General features: G+C 41.1%; 1 protein-coding gene across 1 annotated transcript in view; it reads left to right on the top strand.

Moving 5' to 3' along the window:
• Dgki (diacylglycerol kinase iota) overlaps nucleotides 1-15,770 on the top strand; it is a 327,861-nt gene that overhangs the window by 164,439 nt on the left and 147,652 nt on the right. Inside the window, exons 13-15 of the mRNA XM_048340285.1 lie at nucleotides 1,457-1,570; nucleotides 3,535-3,672; nucleotides 7,626-7,704. Of these exons, the coding sequence (XP_048196242.1) occupies nucleotides 1,457-1,570; nucleotides 3,535-3,672; nucleotides 7,626-7,704 (331 nt within the window). The remainder of the gene's footprint in view (nucleotides 1-1,456; nucleotides 1,571-3,534; nucleotides 3,673-7,625; nucleotides 7,705-15,770) is intronic.

Raw genomic sequence — 15,770 nt, 5'->3', positions numbered from 1 at the left:
AAGGATTCAGAAAGGGGCCTTGCTCAGGGATGGCATGCAGGAGTATGTCTCTTTGCATAACTGTAAGCTCGGAGAGTAGCTCTTCTAGGCCATCTTGGCCTGGCTCATTTATCTCCGTATTTTCAGTCACTGACTTCTGTGGTTTACGTGTAGCGTTCATCAAATGTAGTATGCAAGTGTTATTTTTTTTCTTTAAAGAATCATGACTTTCATGCAAATGAGGCTAGCCTTAGCACCCCTCATTATTTTACTTGGCTTTTAATGAGAGAGTCAGCAAAGTGGCAAATTTGATTTATCGGAGAAGTCTAGGGAAAGAATTACAGAGTTATATTCCAACTTTTTTTTTTCCTAATAGGAGACAAAATTGACTTCATTCCCCATAGGACTTTCAGCTGTTGTAGATATTTGCAGCTCTACTATGTGAAGCTACAATTAGGAAGTTCTTAAAGAGGGGTCTGTGAAGCTGTGGTTCTGTATGACATCATAAAGACATGGAAATTTCTTTCTGCAATTTCCAGGTTTAAGGGTAATTTTTCTAAATAGTTATAATAGTAAGACTCTACCCAAGGTATTATTTAACTTCGCAAAAGATTAAACAGGAAGTGTGATTCTTATAGGTAAGCATCTACTTTCAGCCTAAACTTATCACAGACACTCTGTCCACCCGTAATTCTGTCGAGTATCTCTAAGGGTAAAGGATCTTTCCAGGATTGTGCGATGGCGGGTAACCATTTCACAAGCGCTTACTTCAGACCAGAGATGATAAATGTGTAAGCAATCACATACTCCTGTGATTATGTATTATTGGCTATTATTATCCTGTTTCATAAACTGGGTAAGCAAGTCTCAGTGGAGTTGAAAATTTTGATCAAGCATCCTTACATAGCCAGTATGAACTAGAATGCTATTTAGTCTGATTCGGAATCTTCTGTTGTCAGCCACACCCAGTTACACGGCTTCTCTAATCTGCAATTTGCCTAAATGTTAAATGACATCTCCGGCTCAGCTCACAGATGACTGGCTCTCATTTTGCTTAGATGTTAGGCTCACACAAAAAAGGTTCTTTTCCCATTTCGGGGCATCGGAGATGAATAGGCTCGCTCTTCCCTGTTTTAAAGGAGAATGATGCCATTTGGTTGAGCTTTGCATAGCCTCTTATGAAGCAGTTGTCTTCGTCATAACTCGTTTATTTGTTTTGTTTTTGTTGCCAGTCTTGGGGGCGTGGACTCAGGGCCTGAGCACTGTCCCTGGCTTCATTTTGCTCAAGGCTAGCACTCTACCTCTTGAGCCACAGCACCAATTCTGGCTTTTTTCTACATATGTGTTGCTGAGGAATTGAACCCAGGGCTTCATGTATACGAGGCGAGCACTTTACCACTAGGCCACATTCCCAGCCCCCTTCTTCATAATTTATTTATGTTTCTCTTGTGTCTTCTGGCCCCCAATGTGTCTCTAGGTGGGCTGGATCCTGTCTATCCTGGATGAGCTGCAGCTGAGCCCGCAGCCTCCCGTGGGGGTCCTGCCACTGGGGACTGGAAATGACCTGGCTCGAACTCTCAACTGGGGAGGGGTAAGGACTGACCGTGGCGACTACCCCTACAGTTCAGGCACACGCAGCATCAAGGCACCCAGGACCGCAGAGTGCCGCTGCAGCCGTCCAAGGAATGAGTTAGAAATGGGGGTCAAAGTGGCCATGAACCCAGCTTCTCTTTAGTAGCATCTCCAGTTTAAGACAGAAGGGGAAATTTAGGATGTGGCATGGAGCTAGATGCTGGTGGCTCATGCCTACAATCCCAGCTACTCCGCAGGCTGAGATTTGAGGATCACGGTTCAAATCTAGCCTGGGCAGGAAAGTCCAGGAGTCTCTTATCTCCAATAAACTACTCAGAAAAAGCCAGAAGTGGTGCTGTGGCTCAAGTGGTAGAGTGCTAGCCTTGAGCACTAAGAGGCTTGGGGATAGCACCTAAGCCCCAAGTTCAAGCCCCACCAAAAAAAAAATAAAAGGAAAAGAAAAAAAGAATATGGCACAGATGGAGATGGACATGGTCAGCACACAGGCTGGACTTGTTGGGATGGCCACTGAAACACATTGGGTGGGATAGCCTTGAGTCTTCATAGCAAACAGCCCTGCATACTTGAATTCATCTCAACCGTCAGTCCTGGCGAGAACGGTTGAGTTTTAGCTTAGGTTTTCAAGCCTCAGTTTGGGAGAGCTATACATTTATTTGAGCTTTGACTCTTCTTCCTTCTAGAAGCTACCTTTAGGTCAACATAGAGGAAGCAGTTTTCCTACCTTGATCCTGCCATGTTACTTATTTATCCAATTTAGGGCACTAAGAGGGTAAAAAGGCACAAGATACTAAAATACCAACCTTTTTATCTGCTCATATTAGACCCAGGTTTTGTGTCATATAAACATGATCTTCAGGTGTTCAGCAGGTAGAAATCCGGCCTTTGGGTGATTTCATCTCCCACAGACTTCAGTTTTGTTTAGCAGGCAGAACATGAGCACATATATTTACATGAAATAACTGAAGCATTATCAGTGTTAATAGCTCACATCCAAGTCAATGCTTTTATTCTCTAACAATCATGCTATCAGTCATGGAGCCTGAAGGAGGAAATATCTCCCTGACAAGGCTGGTCCTTGATTTTCTGGGTCATGGAAACACAAACAGGGGGAAGTACAGGAAATGAAATGTTAATAGGAGAAAGTTCTTTAATTAATTAATTTCCAGGTACTTGTACAGAGAGGATTCAGGTCAACATGGCAGTTTATGAGTACAATGCATCTTGATCAATGTTGCCCCTTTCATAATAGAATAGACTATTCTGGATTGGAATCTGGTTTGAGTCCTCTTCCCTCTGCCACATAGCAGAAAGATTCTTCCTTGTATTCAATAAAACTGGCTATGCTGCTTTCCCCTCCATTTACTTCTTGCTGTTGTAAACGTGATGTACAGGAGGGTTATGGCTACATAAGTCAGGTAAAGAGTACATTTCTTTTTGAACAATATCACCCCTTCTCTTGGTCTCTCCCAGTTTTCCCCTCCCATCTCCACCCACAAGTTGTGCAGTTCGTTTCAACACAGTGTCTAAGGAATATTTTTGTGCCCCCCCGACCTTCCCAAAGAAGGATAAATAAACCAACAAGTCAGAAGAAAATGAAGCAAAAAGAGCAACAAAGAATAAAAAAAACCTCTTTGTTTCCACTTCCTGGAATTCATTTAGATAAAGATTATTTTATACAGTCAAATGCACATGGCAAAGTAAGCCAGACCCAAAGAAACATAGGTTTCATGGTTTATTTCATTTGTGGTAACTAGAACCCATGTATAAATCTACAAGTAAACACAGTGGATGGTAAAAGAAAAAATATATATACTGGGACATGATAAATGATACAGGTCTCTCGGCATTCACCCAGAGTGAGACCAAAGGAGGATATTCTTAGGAGAGGATTACACAGGCACATTGACTATACTGCATTCTAATTCAGACCACAATGCATGTGGTTTCTGATTTTGTTTACAGGGCTACACTGATGAACCTGTTTCTAAGATCCTTTGTCAAGTCGAAGATGGGACCATTGTGCAACTGGATCGCTGGAACCTCCATGTAGAAAGAAACCCAGACCTTCCCCCTGAAGAACTCGAAGATGGCGTGTGTAAGGTTAGCAAGGTTTCCCTCACCTTTGTAGCTTCACTGAAATGCGTGGTTCTTAGTTCTGGCTTTGCTTTCTGATATATTTTTGTAGATGGCTGAGGAGATACTTCCTCCATATTACTTTCCACTTCTATTCTGTGATAATATTTCCAAGCACTGGTGTGTGTAAGAATCTCTCAGTTTGCTTTTTGAGGACACACATTATGGGATCCGCTCTCCAGAGATTCTGAGTAAGGGTGGGGATAACGCCTAGGTGTCCCTGTGTTACATGATATCTCAGCTATTTTGCACCAGGCCATTTGTTGAGGCCAAGGGTTTCACAGTGTGTCAGCCTTCACACTGATTGAATACTGCATCGTCTTAGACCAGACCCTGGAGCATTTGATCATGATTCCCCTTGAGCCTGACCAATTATGGTAGACGCTCAAGTTTCTGATCTGGCTTAGGTACTTCAATCAGACATAGTTGGCCTTGTCTTTGTTGTCTTTTCGTCTGTACTATGATTTTGAAATTAAAGTTTCGAGTAAATATCTCAGAGGCTCAGTTGAAGTAGAGTTCCTAATAGAGTAATGATGTTGGAACAACAAGGCATATGATGATACTTTGAATTTGTGTATTTATGTGATTTATCGACATTGGGTAGAAAACAACCAAAGTAGAAAGAGAACACCATATGGAAATTGCAAGGCCCCTTTTCTACTAATCTTGGAATGCTTAAGCCTAGCAGAGAAATTCATACTTAATACTTTGCCCAACAGTTTAGGAAATGGAAAAAGAAAGAAGAAAAGAAAAACTTCTTAATGCAGCCCAGGAACCACAGAGCAGATGATGAGAAGGCTAGGGGAGTGGATTGTTGAGGAGATGGGTAGGAAATTGGGGCACATTTTCCTGGAAAGTGTGAGTAACTTAAATCAGTCTAAATTGAGATATTATTTAGGGGATGGTGACCAGATGTTTTCCTTAGCCATCAGTGGATGTGAATATATAGGAAGTGTAGCCAAAAGAATGTAAATGGGAGAGGAGGAGAGCAGTTCTGGCTTTTGGCAAGATCACTGAGCTGTCTTTACTGAGGACTGGTATTTTGTTTAAGTGCAGGAACTGGACATTCTCAAATACGAAGCCAAGAGAGTTGGACGTGACTTTGGAGTTGATCAATGTGTCTAATTTCTGGCTCGGCTCCTTAGTTTGTTGAAGCCATTTTCAAGGGCTGATTTAGCCCCTGAGTCATCATCAGCTCAGTCTCAGGGGGCTTCCATATCAGGTCTTTTCTTCCTTCAGTTAGAGAACAAGGCGTGCCAGTTCCCTTCCTTGCTCTTGTTTCTCAGTTCTTTTTCTCATAATGGGACAATAGTCTCCCTCCAGTCAAACTGAGCATCTTACATATTGCAGGGGACAGGAAGCACCATAATAAACTTATTGCTGGAAACCCTGAGAGTTCACATACTTATTTCTTTTTTAAAAATTAATTTATTTATTGTCAAAGTGGTGTGCAGAGGGGTTACAGTTTCATACTTAAGGCAGTGAGTACATTTCTTATGCAACTTGTTACCTCCTCCCTCATTTTTCTCCCACCTTTCCCCCTCCCTAATTCTCCTCATCCCTGGAGTTGTACAGTTGGCTTATAGCATATAGTCTTGTAAGTATTGCTGTTGTATTGGTTTGCTTTTTACCCTTTGTCTGTCCATTTTGATTTTCCCCTTCCCTTCCCTAGTTCCGATAAACATATATACAATACCCAGAGTACCAGAATCAGTTACAGTGACATCAGGGGTAAAACCATGGGGAAGAAAGACAAATGAAAAAGGTAGAATTTCACATGGTACATTGAAAATAACGGCAACAATGATAAACTACTTCTTTCCATAACTTAGAGTTCATTTTGCTTATCATCATCTTATGTGTTCATATGTACATAGTTATTGAGTTATCCTAGACGTGTACTACTGAGTGATCCTAGAAGTGTACTAATTATTACCAATGAGGGAAACTATAGAGTATATGTTTCTTTGGGTCTGGCTTACTTCACTTAGTATGATTTTTTCCCTAAGTCTTTCCATTTCCATTGTGTATATATACCACATTCTCTTGATCCATTCATCTACTTAGGGGCATCTGGGTTGATTCCATATTTTAGCAATAGTAAATTGTGCTGCAATGAACATAGTTGTGCTGGTAGCTTTAGTGTGGTCTTGCTTGTAATCCTTTGAGTAAATGCCCCAAAGCGGGGCTGCTAGGTCATAGGGGAGCTCTATGTTTAGCCTTTTGAGGAACCTCCACACTGCTTTCCAGAGTGGTTGAACAAGTTTACACTCCCACCAACAGTGTAGTAGGGTTCCCTTTTGGCCACATGCCCGCCAGCATCTATTGTTATTAGTTTTCTTGATAATGGCCATTCTTACTGGGGTGAGGTGGAATCTTAATGCTGTTTTGATTTGCATTTATTCTATGACCAGTAATGCTGAGCTCGTCTTCTGATAGCAGAAAAGTTCAGATCAGCATAGGATATAAACCTGAAAATTACCCGGCATCCTTACCTCTGTTTAATTTTCATCTTCCACTTGGAGTTGCGGAAGGAAAAGTGCACTTTCCACAGGCTTCTCTCATTGTTCTAACATTGAACGGGACCTTTATGATCACATCAGCTTTGCAGCTTTAATATGTGATTTTTGGTTGCACAGTGGTCACCATCACTATCTTCTGACAGGAGCCTGGAGGGACATGATGGACTATGGAAAGGGCATCGGAAGCTCATTTGTGAATCTATGTGATTGCCTGCACATTTCATGGTTATATTAAAGACATAAGTCAGGCCAATCAAATGGAACCTCCAACTATCTATGTATGCATACAGTTATGCATATTATCTATATATGCACTGCTGTTGTTCATTCTCTCCTTATAATCAGTAACTGAATCAAATGATTCCCACTGCTTTATTTTTCTCCCTGTCTCTGTATCTCTTTCTCTCTTTGTACCAATAGTTGGCTCAAGGCTGACACTCTGTAACTTAAACCACAGCTCCACCCCCAGCTTTTTGGTGGTTAATTGGAGATAGAGTTTTGTGGACTTTTCACAATCCTCAAATCTCAGCCTCCTGAGTAGCAAGGATTACAGGCATGAACCACCAGTGCCCAGCTTGCATTATTTTTTATATGAGTTTTGTTCAAAGAAAACATTTTATAAAGTAAAGATAAACAAATATTTTAGGTTATTATATTCCTACACTAAATATAAATTATTGAAAGACATGTAACAGCTGATTATGGAAATTAGACAAGATGCTTATGATTGGATCTATTTTCTACATTACTTAGTAAGTCATTCCTTTTAACTATTATCTATGTGCATCCCTCAGCTAAAAGCTTTCATCATTACAACAACATACACAAGAATAGTTATTTACTAATTTTTGTATTTGTAGCTTTTATTACCTATATTACTTTCAATTTGTGTATGGGGTGTGTGTGAATGTGTGTGTGTGTGTGTGTGTGTGTGTGTGTGTGCACGCATGCGCGTGCATTCTTGCCAAAGCCTCAGGGCTTGAATCCAGGGCCTCATACTCTTCTCTTGCTTGGCTTTTTTTTTTTTTCCTCACAGCTGGTGCTCTATTGCTTGATCCATACCTCCACTTGAGATTCACACTCATTATTTGGAAATAAGAGTGTCACAGATGTTTCTGTCCTGGCTGGCTTTGAACCTGGGTCCTCAGTACCTTAGTAGTAGCTAGGATTACAGACATGAACTGCCAGTGTCCAGCTTTACTTATAATTCTTGAGAAAATTATTTGATACGAACTTTTACTAATGAATGAATTCAAGAGACCCGGTGTTTCCCATACAACCATCCTCTTTATGACTGACCTCTCCCCTGGGCTGCCCCAGTGATGGGTGTCTGGCATTGGGTTTCATATCCTGGCTGGCTGTGTTCAACTTCACCTCTACCTTTGTTTATCGTTGCAGCTTCCTCTGAATGTTTTCAATAATTACTTCAGCCTTGGATTTGATGCTCACGTCACACTGGAGTTCCATGAGTCCAGAGGTGAGGACTGCGTCCCCTTTCCGTCTCCCAGGGAGGAAGTGTCCAGCAGGTGTTTTGCATGTTCCCTTCTGCTTGCCTACCATGAAGTGTTTGCAGCCTGCTTCAGTGTTGCTCCATTTTCACCTTCATGATGACCTTGAGAGCTAGACTAGCCAGCTGCTCACTGCAACTTGCTACAAATGGAATCTTCGTTGCTTAGTGTTTTAAAGATAGCAAAGGATAGGTCTACAGTACATTCCACCTATCATAGGGATTATTAGTCTCTAAGTTTGACAGGAAATTGTAGTGAGTGAACTGCTAAGATAAGGAGACTCTTTACTAATTAGGGTACACTGAACTTCACAACCATCAGTGCTTAAATTTCAATGCTTCATGAACCAAGACATTGAAATATGATAGCAGAAACAAACCAACAAACAAGAAACAAAAGTAACAATGGAGTAACGTGAGGTAGTGTAGGTAGAAAGAGCAGAATGTGGTAGTGATTGGATTATCTGGGTGAGAAAGAGATATGAATGGAGTTGAGTGCTTATTTCTTGTACTAAAACAGTTGGAGTCAAGACTAGTTTTGAAAAAGAAGTAAGGTAGGGGCTGGGGATATGGCCTAGTGGCAAGAGTGCCTGCCTCGGATGCACGAGGCCCTAGGTTCGATTCCCCAGCACCACATATACAGAAAACGGCCAGAAGCGGCGCTGTGGCTCAAGTGGCAGAGTGCTAGCCTTGAGCGGGAAGAAGCCAGGGACGGTGCTCGGGCCCTGAGTCCAAGGCCCAGGACTGGCCAAAAAAAAAAAAAAAAAAAGAAAAAGAAGTAAGGTAGACTAACGACATGCAAATTTCATTTCTTCCACATTTTTTTATGCCATTCAGTGCCTGTTCTGTCCAGTGGAACCCAACATGGTGGAAAGAGGATTCCAGTATTCATAATTTACAATATTTGTAGCATATAATATTCATAATGCCAAGACATATATTTATGCTGCTGTGAAAAGTGAGGAAGAACTTAAGGATAGTCCCAATTAAGTGGCAGAATCTCGTCCATCCTCTGCTTTTAGTGGGTCAGAGAGTACATGTTAGCTGGGTTTCAGTTACAGACCAAAGGGCACATTTTCAAGGGCAGGCGACAGCGTGTGAGGAAGGGGTAAAGGTTAAGTACACACGGGCACTCATCCTATCTTTGGGCAGGGTCACAGGGTGAATCTCTATAGAGATCGTATTCTGTACCAAACAGAAGCACTGAGGACCAAAACCTGATTAGCTGGAAAGTCACTGAGAGAAAAGATAATAAAAGAACTGCCTGGCTCCTCATATAGAAAACCACCCTCCCATACTCCTTAGGGAGTAGATGATTAGAAGGACTCCTTCAGCCTGTTGTTCTTCCTAGATTAATGAGAGTTCGTTTTGGAAATAAATGTGAGGCTTCAATTTTCATCCATTTTCCCCCTCATGTCCTTTAAGAGACTTGAGTTTAGACTTCTTCAATAGTAAGATCCTTATGTGTCTTAACAATACATGTAACGTGATACTAGTATATGAATTTCCCAAAATAGGATCCTGGCATGAGAAGAGAGCTAAACAAGCAAGTAGTACACCATAAGTTTGTTCAAGTGACTCTGATATTTAGTTTAATTATTCAGAAAGGTACCCTAATGGCATACTACCCTATACCTTTAGGCATGTCAGCATGAGGAAAACAGGGTCACACACTAAGGTAGAAAGACTTGGCTTATAAAAGAATTATTTTGTGGACAGTTATTCTCCCCCCACCCCAGTCCTGGCGTTTTAACTCAAGGCCTGAGCACTGTCCCTGAGCTTCTTTCTGCTCAAGGCTAGCACTCTACCACTTGAGCCACAGCACCATTTCTGTCCTTTTCTGTGTATACAGTACTGAGGAATCGAACCCAGGGCTTCATGCATGCTTGGCAAGCACTCTACCACTAAGCCACATTCCCAGCTCCTAGTTATTCTTTTCTACTATCTTAAGGTATGCACTATTTGATTTAGAGTGGAATAAGTAGATCTCATAGCTGTGTATTCTTGCACATAGATTTATATGCATGCAACTGATTGAAGGATGCGAGCATTCATCTTTGAGGCTTTGCATGTTTTAATGTGGTCTGAGATGGAATTGCCAACATTTCCCCTGTATATCAGACAGAGCCTTGGGAGAAAATTAGCCACAAGGAACTGATAAGGGAGAATCTTGTTATGGTGACTACTTGATTTGGTATTTACAAGGGTGTGACACAGATAGCAAAAATAACCTCACAATTAAGTTGTGTTTATAATCCTAGGTTATAACCAACTTAAGTATAATAATTGTTTATATAAAAAAGATATTATTACTCAAGGTATTTTTCATTTTTTTATTTCTTTTCCCTTAACTTTTCCCTATGATTTTTATTTTATTGTTCAAGAAACCTTTAGCTAATCTGTAAAGGAAGGAAAAGAAATGAGACATATGGCTACATTTGCAATAGGTATGGAGCTGAGTCCTTTTTGTTGAGTCATTTTTGGCAATGATTGGCTATTTTCCAACCAAGTCCACATGTAATGGAGACTTCAAAATCTTCTCAGACACAGTCATTTATAATTTGAGGCTTCCTGATAAAACATTATAGAATTGGCTATAAAATATCTGGAGGATGACTCGAAGTCTCATGAGGGCTATTGTGAAATAATGGTCTTGGCTAGTATAGCCTATTAGGGATTAGTGAAGAAAGTGCGGTATGTTAAGTTTGGAAATATGCCAGTCCATGTGCATGTAATGGATCAGAAATATAAATCATATGATATTGTAATAAAAAAAATTAACCACAAAAATTCTTTTTGGTACAGATGTGAAAAGAACTCACAGAAGAGCTAATTCTTGGTAGAATACCTTGTTGTGTTTCTTTTAGAAGAGATAATTTAAAATGACATTTATTTTGAAACATTTTTATTAGTTTCATTACTGTGTAAATGCTTTGAGCATTCGATTTTTTTTTCCTTACAAGGAAGTAAGGAAATCTCTTAATGTTTTGTTTTACTTTTGTATATAAAAAAGGCAAACATTTGACAAGTTGGATTTCTATATTTGATTAGAAAGAAAATATCCTTCACTGGGGTGGAAGCAGATATATCTCATTTTCACAAAATGGCCAAGCCATTGTCAGTTGAACTCTTGTAACTTTTGTATCAGACTGCAATGGCTTGGAGCCAAATCTGGAGATTTAATGAGCTTGGTCATTTAATGGTCACTTTGGAGTATTGCCCAGTATTTTCATCATTATGGCATTATCATAGTGCTTGAGGGATCACATTGAAAAATATCCCAATAAATTAATACTTAACCATGTTAAGGGTGATTATGGCTCTCAGTGATAAAGTTAGGGGTCTCTTTGAATGAGACTGTCATTTTCTGGACATGGATATTAAACACATCAAGCTTTTGCTCTTAGATGGGATGCTTACATTTCACTGCCTCATTGAATGTATTATCCAGGGGAGTTGAACCTTATGCTACAAGGTCAAACAAATGCAGTCACGTCTAGAGAAGGTAGTACTTGAATCCGATTGAGGATTTACCATTTCCACTGAATATACAGAGATAAACAAGCAAATCAGCACATCTCAGAGGGTGATGTGTGTTTCATGATTCACACCTCAGGAAACCTACAAATTTCCTTCAAAGGGTGTTATTCGTGAAGGTTTGCTAAGCTTCCTCTTTGCTGTTACTGCATGTTTCTTGTCTAGGCCCTGACCCTTAAACACCATCCACCCTGGAGTCACATCAGCTATAGTTCTGTGTCTGAAGCGATCTTTCCATCTGGAGTCCCACTTTTCCCTTCATTCTACCTTCCCCTGCTACTTCTGCCATTGTTCCTCCACATCTTGCCCAGGCCCCTCTCACGGCCTGTGTAAATGAATGCTTTGCTTTTCATGGTGAGAACTTGAGACCCCTCTCCACACTAAACTCCACGAAGGCAGAAGTTCTAGGTGCAAGGTGTAATGAGATCAGGAGATAAAAGTGGAGTAGGAGGGATATAAGGAGTTGGTGAAAACATTTCAGACTGCAAGGGAAAGAACAGAGGGACAAGGAAGCTTGTCCTCGAGATGAACAATTAATGCTCCCTGAGGATTTTGGTATGGTTTTAGAAAAAAAAATAATGGCAATGTTGGTAAAATATTTGTCTTTAATGAGAGACCATCTTGAAAAGAAGGGGAAAATGTTTTAAACACGTACAATGTGAATTGGAGGTGACTATGCTACTGGAGACACAGATTATAGAGTCATCCCCTTCTGACAACTGAAGCCCTAAAACGGAGCCAGCTTCCAGTGGAGAGAATACGGAAGCTGTGTGAGTTGCAGGAGTTCAAGTTACATACTGAGTTTTGATAAGCATGATGTCCCACTTCATATTTACAAATGTCTCCATCAGTGCCTCAGGCAAGCTGGATTTGAGTTGGATTTCAGGCAAGAGGCTGAAACTAGAGTCAAAGAGAAGAGTGATTAAAAAAAAAAACTCCACACTGAATTTATGTGTGCGTGCTTACATATTTTCAACAGCTGCTAGTGTAATGACTCCAGTCTGAATTTTGAGTTAGGGTTTTGCCTGTCAGCCTACAGCATTGGCAAAAAAAAATAAAGTCCATATAGGTCCTGTGAGAAAGAATCCAGTTGTGGAAATTTGGAAGTGTATTTTACCACATGACATCTACAGCTAGGTTCTAGATTAGTGTTACCATCCACTTTCCGGTGTGAACTCGTTTCTTCTTTTGCTATCTCATCAGGGGAAAGTTCAGCTACGGTGTGTTGAATTAAGGCAGAATGTGAACGCACAACAGCATTTCAGCCAGTTCAAATACATTTTTTAAAAGGGTAAAATGACAGAACAGTTTAAAAATAGTTAAAGGACAGAAGCCTCAGTAATCTTGTGTTTGTTTAATAAAACTCAAGATTTTGTTTATGCCATGATTAATTTTACTCTCTCTGTTTTCAGAAATGCAAGAAACCAGACATACTGATTTTTTGCAACTACTTAGTCCACATTTTGATGCAATTTGGATTTTTGACTTTGACAGTAAAGAATGATAGCTTATCTCTCTTGTGTTCCATCTACTTACTGGGTTATAAACACACATAATACCGACTGTCCCTGTGGAGTGGGGAAGAATAGAACTTTGACGTGATTCCACATGAGCATGGCTTGTGATTCCATTTATTTGTACATGTTATTTCATACAGGCCATTGGTTCCCTATACATTTTGGCAACTCGGCTTTACATGTTTACAATATCAGAACGTTGGTTTTTAGATGGTCATAATGGTGTGTGAGTTAATGAAATACTAAATATCCAAATATGTAAGCCAGTGCATATTTGAGCATCCTTTCATGAGCTTGTGTTGTTTGGGCTGTTGAGGAACCTGAAGTTGGGCCAGGAAGTGTTGGGCTAAATTCCCACGTCTCCCTTGGGGAGACGCTGAGCCTAAATTGTGGGGGACACTCAGCTCTGCATGCTGCTTCCGCCGGCGGGAGGGCAGAGCGTGTCCCGATCGGGCTAAGCTGAGAAGAGATAGGGCTGCCCAAACCCCCAAAGGTTCTTTATTCAAGGGAGGGGTTTATATAACAGTAATGGTGGCAGGAAGAGGAGGGACTAACTGGGTATTAACGATTGGCTAATGAACTGTCCATCACGGTGATGTCACGGAACTTCCCGCAGAGGCGGAGACCATGGCCCCCCAAGGACCGGCCTCCTGGCGCCATGGTGGCACACGTGCTCACAGACGAGAGGCGGGGCTGGTTTGGCATCTCTTCCGGTAGAACCCGGAAGGAGATGGGAGGGGCTAGCAACCAAGCAGCCCCAGGTCCCTACAAGGAAGTAGTGCACTAGAGTAACACACTAGTAGTCTCCAGGTCTAGGTGTTCATATTCTTCCTTGTAGAGGGAAGGGGATGGAATGACTGCATCTAGCCCTACTGGGAATGAAGCGTATGAACAGTTCTTTGAGTCCCTTTGCAATATCAACAGTCATTGAATATATAGTAGTTTATATGTATTTGTTACACGGATCTGTTGCCTGTATTTCTGCCCATATGTGGTCGAAATAAATAGGAAGTTAAATGAAAAAATTAGACTGTACATTCCTGAGCAAACATTATGCAGCTCATTTGGTTCAGAGAAGCTCTCAGTTCTTTGTTGTCATTGTGTTTAAATCATTGTGTCATCTGCTGACCATTTGCCTGTCCTTAATTTTCTAAATATATGTCTCCTTCAAAGCAAATGATTCTCCCCAAACAAGGTAAAAGTTAATGTGCTTAATGAGAAGGAAACAGTAAAAATGTTAAATCTGTTGAAAGGCAGCATGTCTTTCCCAGAAACTGGATGATGTAATGGGAGGAAAAAATGAATTATACATCCCAAAACTATCCAAACTATCTGATGTCCCGAGCATTCATGGTTTCTATTTTCCTCAGTGGGAGTCTCTTGGGAACCATAAACCTGTACATTTTGGATTGCTAGAAATTTCAGCAATGATAGATCCTTGGCCTGCAATTGCTGTGTGACTTAGTTATCTGTATGCAGACCATAGGAACAGCGGCTCCAAGGTCTTGCTTTTCCTGTCCTTTTCATGGCACCCTTGTTAGGAAGGATATACAATTGGTTCAACAAAAACTGTCTATATACACCCTGAGGGTGTAGAGGAAGAAACTTAATTAAGACAGGAAATCTTTGAAAATAAGCTAATATGTTTTTGTTGGCCTCTGCTAAGACCTAGAGGTTGCCAGCTGGGCTAAAATAAAAGTGTGGAGGGACTTAAAGGTGCATAACCAAGACGGTCACAGATGAAAACAGGGCTTTAAAATGAACCCCTGTTCAGATAGCACTTATCATATGGCTATCTCTGGTGTATATGGAGTAGGCCATATATTTGATCAAGTTCATGGATCTTACCCAGAACTCCACTCTCATTAGAAACAGATTACATATAGAGATAAACTGTCTAGGTGATTTAGAGAATAATATTTGGGGACGTTTGAGCTAAGTGAATTCAGATGAGAATGTTGGGTTTTGTAATAATACCATAATAAGACGAGACCTTCTAGGACATTGGAGGGAGTGCATCTATTATTCTCTCTTCCTGGGGGGAGGCAGGCAGAGAGTAGGCAATGGCAGGTAGAAGTTCAGCCTTTGCCATCTGGTGTTTTGCCTGCAGTTACAGCGCTGTGTATGGCAAAAGGACTTAATTGAAACAAATGTATGGGCTGACTTTAATATTGGATTATACTCATGGGTCCAGTGCCATCCCTTGGGCCCTTCACTTGCAGAAGCAGAAGCCGGAGGGAAAGGCAGATTCAGAATGTGCTGACCTGGTGTGCTCTCGCTGGGTTGATGATAGAGGGGAGCAAGCCAAGGAATGCTGATTACCTGTGGAAGTGAGAATGAACCCTAGCCTAGGGAAAGAGAACTTCAGCCCTGCATTCTCAAAGAACTGGATCCCCCCAGTGACTCAAGTGAGCTTGGAAGTGAATAATTCCCAGAGCTTCTCAGTATGGGTCCCACAGTGGGCCATCTTAATTTGGCCGTGGAACACTCTAATTACTCAGAGAACCAGGAGACCCCACCCCCACCCCATTCCAAAATTTTGGCCTAGAGAACTGTAAGAAGATATTTGGAAAAAAAAAGTTGCCAGTTGTGTAATGAATGACTTGTCTTGGTAGGCAGAGGAGACAATAAATGTTGGTGTGTGGTCAGATGACAAGTGGAATAATAATAGAGACAAGTGTGGGAAGTGTTTGGCTCTCTCTGTGTCATACCTTCTTCTTGTGGAGTTGGAGAATGGGCGATGTAGGAACTGGAACAATCAATAAATTATGGATGTTGCCACCAGTGAAGTCTTTTCAGCTGATTGGCAACATCGACTCTAGTACATTTGCATAGACACCCATCTCCTCCAAATGGTCAATGGGGAATGACTGAGCATTGCTCGTTGTTGGCCATTTATCTCTTGCTTTCTTGTTGCCGAACTTCTGGAGGAAGTGCCCAGCTCTAGGACTAAGTACGACATCTTGCTTCTCTTAGTTCTAG

This window comes from Perognathus longimembris, chromosome 2, assembly GCF_023159225.1.
Source record: "Perognathus longimembris pacificus isolate PPM17 chromosome 2, ASM2315922v1, whole genome shotgun sequence".
Classification (NCBI taxonomy): Eukaryota; Metazoa; Chordata; class Mammalia; order Rodentia; family Heteromyidae; genus Perognathus; species Perognathus longimembris.
This window is presented reverse-complemented; position numbering and strand designations above follow the sequence as displayed.